The 10,385-nt window shown below is 34.0% G+C and overlaps 2 protein-coding genes across 2 annotated transcripts; one reads left to right on the top strand and one right to left on the bottom strand.

Moving 5' to 3' along the window:
- The first annotated feature begins 674 nt into the window (after positions 1 to 674).
- Positions 675 to 4,619, top strand: LOC133190433 (ubiquitin-conjugating enzyme E2-17 kDa-like). The gene is made up of 6 exons (XM_061326071.1): positions 675 to 774; positions 1,442 to 1,508; positions 1,665 to 1,696; positions 2,035 to 2,112; positions 2,604 to 2,709; positions 3,549 to 4,619. Exons 1-6 carry the CDS (start codon positions 751 to 753, stop codon positions 3,686 to 3,688), a joined length of 447 nt encoding a protein of 148 aa, XP_061182055.1. The 5' UTR covers positions 675 to 750; the 3' UTR covers positions 3,689 to 4,619.
- Positions 4,620 to 5,003: 384 nt separating this feature from the next.
- LOC133190434 (uncharacterized) lies at positions 5,004 to 9,898 on the bottom strand. Its single transcript, XM_061326072.1, has 4 exons — positions 9,676 to 9,898; positions 8,827 to 9,026; positions 8,288 to 8,480; positions 5,004 to 7,017 (listed from the first exon to the last, which is right to left on the bottom strand). Exons 1-4 carry the CDS (start codon positions 9,896 to 9,898, stop codon positions 5,147 to 5,149), a joined length of 2,487 nt encoding a protein of 828 aa, XP_061182056.1. The 3' UTR covers positions 5,004 to 5,146.
- Between the last annotated feature and the right edge of the window lie 487 nt (positions 9,899 to 10,385).

Raw genomic sequence — 10,385 nt, forward strand, 5'->3', positions numbered from 1 at the left:
GAGAAAAGCCGTCGGTTCCGACGATGATTGATCAATTGATCATATAAAATGTAATTTAATTGAATGTTGATTATCCCTATCTTGTCAAATTAACAATACCTGATACAATACTATACCATGATAATTTCTGTATTTTTTAATTTTTAAATCAAAGCTAATATCTGCATTTTCTTTTTTCATTTAATCATACATTTCCAATCAGGGGCCCAAAAGAAAGGCACAAAAGAGTTGCAATTAATTGTAGAAGGTGAAAGATAAAAAAAGTGGTGCCGGTTAAATTATTGAACAAAATAAATTGCATACAATGTTTATATATATACAGAACTGACAATTAAATGTGTAATTTCCAAGTCAAAATTAAACATTAATACTTTCATAGTTTAATTTAATGATGATTGATAAAATAAAACTTAGCCATTAATTAACATGATTAAAATTTATGTTTCTTTGATTGATTAAGTTTATTCTTTTTTCTCACCGTAAAATAGGACAGTCAGATAACACTACATTCAGCTTACATTTTCACATATCCCTTTTTATCAGTTTATTTCTTTCTATATGCCAACCTTTAATTAATTGTAGCATTATGCTTATCAGATTGAGCGCCCTCTCGTATGGAGCGTGTTCAACAAGGGCGAATAATCCAATCAGTAGTGTTGTAGCAAGACGGAAATGTGACATGCGTTTGGAGCTTGGTCAAGAAACGAGAGACGTTGTGTACATTCATAATATTGATCTGAGAAACATACCATGGCTGTGAAAAGATTATCAAAGGTAAATGTAGTTTCATTGAACGTGTGTGTAAATTACTAGAAAACAATGAGGTAAAACACTGCACATGTGGCGCCTGTATTCCAAGTTTTATAATTCTATTTTTAGGGGTCGAGGTAATCATTCATTTTGATATCAGAGAAAATATTATATATGAGAATTTAAAATATATCAAAAGTAAATTTGATAAAGAATTGATGTTTTATAATTAGTAGTTCTGTACTATTATCGTTTATACATGCAATGTGGTGGTTATAACTGGTTATTATGTTTCCTGGAATAGGCCTATACTGTCGCGACTTCATAGTACTGTTATTTATGTTTACATTTTTACTTCCCTGAGAAAATCAAAGAAAAATATGTTATGGACTAATTCGAATTGTCAATTAAATCTTTCTCTTTTTAAGGAAATACATTTATTGTTTTTAATGGATTGTTTCACTTTCGTTCTTTGATGAGAAACCACGCTCCGAATGACTCATCTTATATACCAGATTTGCCTATTCTATTGTTTTTCAAAACTAATTTTTTTCTTTACAGTTATTTGAATAATTTATGAATGTACAGTACATAATGTACATTTTGTTATCTTTACATCTTATAGAATAGAAAACCCTGTGCATTAAAGCAAACATTTTTAATTCTTTAATTAATTGAAATTATTTTTTAGGAGTTGAAAGATATAACATCAGACCCTCCTGCTGGATGCTCAGCTGGACCAGAGACAGAGGGGGATTGTAAGCTAATTCATTTATCATTTTTACATGCAAGGAACACACAAATAATGTAGTATACACAGAAATTATTATCAGGCTATAGAAATTATTGATTTAGGTACATTGGTGAATAACCAACTCTCCAGTCTTTTTATTTACTTTGAACTTTTTTTTCAGTATTCAATTGGAAAGCATCGATACAAGGACCAGTAAGTTAATAATCATAAAAATTTATAAATCTATTTGTCATACTTGTAGAGTTGCCTAAAGTCCTGAAGAAGGATTACTTTTTTACAGTAAAACTTATCTAATCTGGATGTTGTGTATTTCGAAATCTTGTCTAATACAACTTTAACTTTAAGTACTCCATTTCAGTAAATTCAATTGATTATTACCGGGTATGTTGTCTATCCAGAATGTTGTCTGATTCGGCCAATTTTTATGGAATCAGTTGTGTCCAGATTATACAAGTTTCGCTGTATATCTAATTAAAAAAAATGTGAAGCAAATACATGTACTGTATTAATTTATAACATTATTTTAACAGGAAGATAGCCCATACCAAGGAGGACTCTATTTTCTAAAAATACAGTTCCCAACTGATTATCCATTTAAACCTCCTAAAGTAAGTCTGTAGAAAAGGAGTTAGTAATTGGAAATTGCCAGACAGATTGTAAATAGAGAGTGCTTTATGTATTTTGACATTAAAGCTAGAGGGAAAAAAAACATTATATCAAATTAGAGTCAGTTAAATTGAAGGATAAATAGTAAGCAACTGATAAAATTTTAGTTAGTCCACTTGTGCACTTGTGGAAGTCTCAACTTTTTTTCATTTCAGCAAGGCTAACAAATAATGTTGTTAGAATGAGGCATCTATTTTTATCATCAAGAAAAATCTTATGAAATTCAACAAATGTATTTATAAGTAAACACATTTTTTAAATAGAATATTAAATTGACATTTTATAGAAAATTTGGTATTCACAGCTTCTTATGCTGTAAAAAGCCAAGCTGTGTTTATAAAAAAAAAAAAATGAAACAAGTCTTTCTTTTATTATCATGTGAAGTTAATTATGGTGGAAAGAAAATATTCTTGATGTCTTTTGTTTTAAACAGGTATCTTTTACAACTAAGATTTACCATCCAAACATTAACAGCAATGGTAGTATTTGTCTGGACATTCTCAGATCTCAGTGGTCACCAGCACTCACTGTATCTAAAGGTCAGTGAATTTATTTCAGCTCAGTGCTTGACCTTCATCCAATCAGGATTAAGGGTCAATATGACAAGCCCTCTGTTTCAGATAGGATTCACATTTAAACAGTTCAAAACAAAATTGCAGCTACTTTTCTTTAACTTTATGTTGTTCTAAGATAATCATAAAACAGAGACATGGATAATTGTAGTGTCATAGTTTTAGATCCAAAAAAAAAAAATGAAGATGAACATGGATTTACTGCAAAGTGAATATTTATGTCTGTTGGTATCTTTTCTTTTGTTTTTGATACACAAATGACTGACTTGTATTTGATTCCCATCCTTTTTGACATGGGGGAAAAAAAAATCTTAAACATTTTCTTTTTTTGCCTGTGTAGCTGGGCAAGAAACATTAGTATCACTGTATCTGGTGTCTGTCTGTCCGTCCATCTCTCTCTCTCTCTGGGAGGAATCATGCACTAAAATAGCAAAGAAATACAATGTATATCAATATATACACACACACAGTGTGGCACAGTGGTTAGAGCATATGCTCTAGAGTTGGCGAGTAAGGAGTTGATCCTTATGTCAAGGGTTCACATCCACTGTACAATAAGGAGACTGGTCCTACTGATGAGACTGTATGAACCGAGGTCCCATGTCACAGTAGGTGCAGATGTCTTTCTAAATTTACAATATTACTATGGATTACCTGCAGGCAACACTTGTTCCTTGAACACTCTAGTTCTAGCAAGTGAACCTATTCTTAAATTCTTGTTGACCATACATTCAATTTTACCTCCCCCTCCCACCACCAAATCACAATCACTCTGGATATCAATCCCTCAATCCTCTCTTTTACAGTCCTTTTGTCCATAAATGCTTTGATGACAGACCCAAACCCTGATGACCCACTAATGCCAGAAATAGCAAGGATCTACAAGACAGACCAAGCCAAGTACAACAAAATGGCTAGAGAGTGGACCAAAAAATATGCCAGTTAATGGAAAATGGACTAGTACAGCTCAGCTGCCTAGGACATAGACTTTGAACTGTGATATGAAAAAAACAAGCTTGTGGAAGATTGAAAGTATTTGTGTAGTCTTTTATATTAAGTACTCAAAGTAACAGTGTTTACTTTAAAAGCATGGTTATGTGTTGTCTTTTATTTGAAAGTAATCATTTCATTTGTTCCCACACTTTTCACTGATTTGCATGATTGACTTTCATGTGAACTTTAACTGATTCTTTTTTTTTTAATTTATTTGTTTTTGTTTTTAAGAAAAAAAGTGTTGCAATTTGTATATCTTTTTGTGCATTTTTGCAGAGTACCAAGATTTTCCTTAAAATTTTGTTCAGAAAGTACGAGTATTTTGATTGACAGAACTGTGAAATGTTATATTTGAGATCATGTGATTTGCATATTTTTTTTAATGTCGATTTGTTTTTACAGGTTTGCTGCAGTTTTGAATAAGCAATCAGGAATTTTTTGTTATTTGCTAAAGAAAAATTAATTTCATCATTTTTGCATAATACTGGTACTTAAATTATTCTCCTTTTGTGTGTGTGTTTGTATGTGTACAAATTGTTTGGAGTGCTTGGTTTTTTTTTTTTTTAGCCATGTTGATATAATTTATTGGCACTGTGAAAGAAATTGATACACTGATGTATGAAGATCATATTATGCTTGACTTTTCCTTTTCATGCTCAAGTTAGGAAAACAGATGAGTGTATATCTCTCAAAAGTTGATATGGCCCAGTATTGATTTCTGTCGATGTTTTCAGCAGAGAGAGAAAGACAGGGCCTTCTTAGCTTGAGTTCCAAGCAACAAATTTTTGGATATAGGAATGCAATTTAAAAAAGAGCAGATTCACCATTAAATTACTGTAGTTCTTTATGAATAAAAAATCTATATTCAATATACAAGAATCGGGGGGGGGGGGGGGGGGGGGGGGATAAACTCTTCAGAACAAACGAACAACCTGAATATACGGGTACATGTAATGTTGAAGACCCCCCCCCCCTTTTTTTGATAATAATGAGAATCCCAGAATTAACCCTTCAGGTAAATGTTTCAATATATATTGATTGAATTTTGTCCACAGCATCAATACTTAATGTACAACAACATTTTTGGTACAAGAATTTAATTATGATTCTGAGGAAAACTAGCATGTTAGTAGATCTTTGTGTGATACATTCATCAACACTTTGCTGAAGTTCTGAAATCCTTTGTTGTCATAATTAACTTCATTAAAAGTCATCAACTGAACAAAGTGTTAGAGTTTTATTTTTCATTTATTTATATACATGTATAACTTATATTTGAAGATATTTATGGATTTAATATTTTGATTTAAAAAAAGATGAATTGCATGTAGAAAGTAAACTAAAATACCATTAAGGTGAACATGCTACAAGTTCAGGAGCCATTACTGAGAATTTCTTGTGTGCATATTTATTAATCCCACTTCTTTTCTTCGAATGCAAATTTCTTGGTAAATGTTATGGCAGTGACGGATTTCCCGTTGATGTTGGAAACGACATGTTCTTTGCGTACAATAAAGTCATCCAAAGCCTTGAACAACCTCTCTTCAAACTCTACCATAGAAACTGTGGAGAAATTAGCCATTTCTACTTCTACCGTTGGTCTTTTCTTGTATTTCAGAAACGAAAATTTTTTCAACTTCCCAATGACAAACTCGGGTTCAGTCTTCTTGATTGTCTGCTTTTGCATGAGTCTCTCAAAAATAGATTTTCTACCTTTGCCCTTGGAGCCTTTCGGTGTTGTGAGAGCGTCTATGGTTTTCTGAACACGATAATACTTTTTAAGAATTTCGTAAAAGGCAGGTTTCTTCTTCTTCCCGCCTTTCGAACTTTTAAGTTTTTCAAAACTGTATCGGAAGTTGAGTTTCTTAGTGTCAAAACAAGTGGAGACTGTTGTATCATCTTCTTCAGATGTATCCGATTCTATGTACGATGGCGCTAGATTTGCTTTCCCCCTACTCTTTTTTCCTGAAGTAGACTTAGCTTTGGCTACCGACTTCTTTGACCCCGGTTTGCTCTCCTTCTTTCGAACCGACTTCTTCACGACGACTGATTTAAATTCCCTAGGTGAAGCACGAGACGGCGGTGACACGGCTTTGCCAATGGGAGAAACGACCTCAGATTTGACAGAGAGGTTACAAGACTGACCGGAAGGCGATGTTAAGACGATATCTGGAATAGTGCTGGGGGAATCGGGGGATGCTGTTTTAGGAGAGACAGGGGATATTGAAACCGACTTGGCTTTACTCTTTTTACGATCTTTACTTGGTTTCTTCTTTCCGCTATGATTTAGAACATGATTCTCGCACTCCCTGGAATCTGTCACACCCCTTACTTTCGTTGCCATTTCACCAATAGTGTCTTCAAACGTTTGAATGTTTGTGATAACAGGTTTTCCCTGTTTTGGCACGGCAATAGCAGATGATGCAGCATGCATCATATGTGATCGGCTTTTGGTTTCTTTGGCTTCTTTCTTTCCACCGCTGCCAAGTTTACCCAATATTTCAAACCTCTTCTTCAAGTTGGTGTTGAGTTCGGCTGTTTCCAAATTACGCTGATGTAAGGCATCTTTTGTAAGATTGTATCTGTTGGCTACCCTTTTACTTAATTGTTTTGAGCGGCGGTAGCGTGGATCACATCGATCTTCAGATTCCAAAATGGTTACTAACCTTTCAAAACTTGGAACTTCTTGTATCAAAAATTTAAACTTAAACGCTGGTCTATCGGTATTTGTTTTATCTAGCTGAATATGATCGATATCAAAACTCGGCATGGGAGGAAGACACGTGGTCTTTCTATTATTAAAAAACTCTTCTTGTTTCCTCTTTTCTTCTCTTCTTTTTTGCAGCTCTTCTTTGCATCTCGCTAATTTCTTGACCACAGACTCGTGGTCGATTTGAGTTGATGGTTCTCTCACTATATCTGACAAATAAAATTCTTCACCAAATCCGAGATCCTCCTTTTTCAATTCTATTTCCTCGGTGATGGTATCCAGATCATCTCCATAAATAATTCTTTCCGTGCATCTAAACTGCTTAAGGTTTATGGGTGGTGGTTGGGTTCTGTAATCGCTGTCGGAGCTTGCACTACTGATCTCTTTTGGAATGATCTCAAATGGTTGACGAATTGCTCTTTTTCCCTTGTCGCCAGATTTTACCCTCTCTGAGCCCTGGCCTCGTTCCCGAGATGCTGACCTTCTTCCTCTTGGCGCCTTTTTATCTGGAGTGGAATGTCTGCGTTTAATGGCCGGTAGATTTCGGGTTAAAACCCTGCCATCAAGGGAGGCTGAAAAGGATTCGTAATTGAAATTTCAAGGTGATGTTTCTATCAGTACATGATCTATGATTAAGTTAGAGTTATTGGTATCACTGTTTATGGACATTAAAAGCAAACTTCATGGCTTTAAAGATGAGTTTAAGGCGGGCATAGATCTAGAGCTAAGTGCTGATCTAAATGGCAGTACACATCTCTTTATTTTTATGTCGATGTACCTATAAAGATATAACTATAAACTAAACAATTTGTTTGATGTCGAAATGTCTCAAAAAAGGAAATGTTATGCAATCATTAACAAAGGGCCTATGAGCTACAACGCTCACCCGAGTCACCATTCTCTTCCTGACAAATAGATTTATACACTTAAACAAATGAAATCTCTAATTGTCGTCTTCAAGTCCATGACTTCATCCATTTTGGCTCATAGTACATTGAGGCTTGATGAACTTCATAATTGGTTGCCTTCTAATTCTTGTGGATAGAGATATATTTCTGTTTAAAACCCCTAATATGGACGCAAAATAGCCCCTGATTTTTCATAAATACTCCTAGGTAAAATATTGACTCTCTAATTTGGCCTCATTCTTGCTGGAGGGGCTTTAGGATTTGCAGGCTTTGCTATTTGTTTCATTAGTTTTACACTGGTATCCCTATGAATGTACAAGTATAATACATCTAAAAGTGACACCATACCCCCCTCCCCCCTGGGGGGGGGGGGGTCATGACTGAACAAAAATGAATCTTCACTACACCAGGATGCTTGCATATCTAATTAAATGACTAATAGTGTCTCTTCTGTACTTAAGAAGAGAATTCTAAAATATTTTCCCAATATTAGATGATTCCCATTTCCTAAACTTTGACCCTCTCCCATCCTAGTTCAAGAAGCCATGATTTGTACAAACTTGATTGGCTACTTATTTATTAAGAATCATTATTCATTTTCACCTTAGTTGTGTCTTTTCTTGCTCAATGGTTCTTGAGAAGAAATTTTTAAAAAGTGAACTAACCATATTTTCACTATTTCTTCATTATTTCCCCTTGAAAAAGGGTATGCTTAATCCTCCATTTGAAGAGAATTGAAATCCTTTCAACCAAAATTTTATGTGCCACGATTGAGTGAATATAGTGCACTGGAAAAAAGTCGAAATGTGGGGGTGGGAAGGGTTATAAAACACACACACTACAGATGGACGCCGGACATTGTTCAATCAGAAAAGCTCATTTTAGCCCTTAGCGAGGTGAACTGAAATAATTTTATAAGACAATAAAATAAAACCTCTTCTGATTAATGGATTGAATTCTTCTTCTCTCTCGCTTGGAGGAGGAGATCGCTGTGGGGTTATTCCAGATGTCGTGGTACTGATTCCTGGATAGGAACTGCAGGTGGATCCATACTGGCGGATAGGTTCAACACGACGGCCATAATAAATGAACTCCAACAGAAGGATTTCTTCTATTTCCCCACAGCCCTACAATTAAACCACGATTTACTAAGTAGTTTTTACTGTGTACCATTTTTGCTAGCCAAAGGTTTCTGATGCGCTCCACTCCTCACAATTTTTGTGAGGTGTGGAACGGATTAGAAACCTTGGCTAGCGAAGACTATGGACTATAGCAGGTATAGTTTCTGCAATGACTCGGCTTGATTTGAAGAAAGAGTGTAGTCTTGTCCAAATTAGATTGCTATGTTGTGTATGTGAGCGGATCAGAGGATCTAATTTTAATTTGATTTCAGGAAAGACAATAAATACAACTAACATAACATTTTCGTGACTACGTATATTCAAGAAATTCTAAAAGTATAATATATCAAACCTTTTCGTTCGCTAATTTATAACATCCTCGCTTTTCTCTTTTGTTTCTGGCAAAAGCAAAGGTACGATGATGAACGATCATTTGTTTCTTTAACAGGATGTGGAGTTTAGTCTGTAATAGGTCGAAGAGTTGACCCTCGAGAATTCTTATCGAACACCCGTGTTCCCATTTGTCAGAATACAGATAGTCCCAAAACTCACCTGCAGAAAGAGAAAAGAGATCAGCATTATTTTTCTGTACAACTAACCATTTATGTTCAATTGAAGTGGGATATTTTAAGGCTCATCGTCCATTTGTTCGGTCATATATCATTATAGTGAATGCATCTAAGTTTAGAAAAGAAAAAAAACGTACATGTAACCTTCATATAATGATTTAGTACTGAGTGTGCATTCATCATTTCATTTAGTTTATGAATACTTGCACGTGTAATTTCAAAAAAAATGTGCATAAATACTTAGTGACAAAACTTGGAATATGTTGAGGAGTATTATCTATAAGCGTCATTATACTTTATTCACTTCCTCTTTCTTCAATGTAGGAAATGGATGACGATTTTAACCAACATTCACTATGACAAGAATTATGTTCCTCCTTTATAAAATTCTTCCTATTTTGTTACAATTTTACCACATACTTGTATATTTAATTCTAGAGTTTTATAACAAAACAAATTGTTGAAATTAGTTTGCTGTATAATAATAAATCGACTGGACTAACCTTATTTGTATTAACAAAATAAATGACAGTTCAATATAAAAACACTTCCATAATTTCCGAATCAAGCACAGTGTGTTTAGAAAATAGGAAATATGTGGAACATCAATATTTTAATTTTGTTTTTCTTACCAACTTGCAGTTCTTGTTCTTTTCGATCTATATCTCCAGAAAAACTGAGTTTTTCACATAAAACCGTTGATTGTTGAGGTTGGATAAATTCGCTTGGATCAGTTTCATCTTTCTTCTTCTTCTCCAAAAAGGGATTGATCTTAAACCATAACCGTTTAACGTTATAATTCAACACATTGCGTGCTTGGCTGTAAAAGAGATCGTGTCGTTCTTTATTCGACATTTTTATCCTCTTTTTTTTCCCAACAGCTATTGTTACGTCATAATATGACTGCGCTGACAAACGCAATTGGCCGTGACGTCACAAACACTTTTATACATGTACATGTACCAACGGCATTTTAAAAAAAAAACTAACAGAAACACATTTCTTGCTATGGTTTATTCGTTTCTAAGACAGAAGAGCCTACAACAGAATATTACGAACAGTACATTTTAATTAAAGTTATGCATATATAATATACATTTATCAAATTTACAACATCCCACTCACTTTGAATAACAAGTTTTTTTTCCAGATGTAATTCATCTTAAAATATTTATCCACACAAAAACAACCTGAAAAATACCAGTCACCATCATACTTATATGAAAGTTTCAGTCAAAACACAGGGAAATCTTTGAATTTAGCATTTCTGTTAATAACAAAACTTTTTTTTGCTTTTAAAATGGAATACGTTCAAAGAATATAAGATTAAAGATCAATCTAT

The sequence above is a fragment of the Saccostrea echinata genome, unplaced genomic scaffold (genome assembly GCF_033153115.1).
Source record: "Saccostrea echinata isolate AGI-Se365-2 ecotype Australia unplaced genomic scaffold, CSIRO_AGI_Sech_v1 ptg000022l, whole genome shotgun sequence".
In the NCBI taxonomy this organism is placed as follows: domain Eukaryota; kingdom Metazoa; phylum Mollusca; class Bivalvia; order Ostreida; family Ostreidae; genus Saccostrea; species Saccostrea echinata.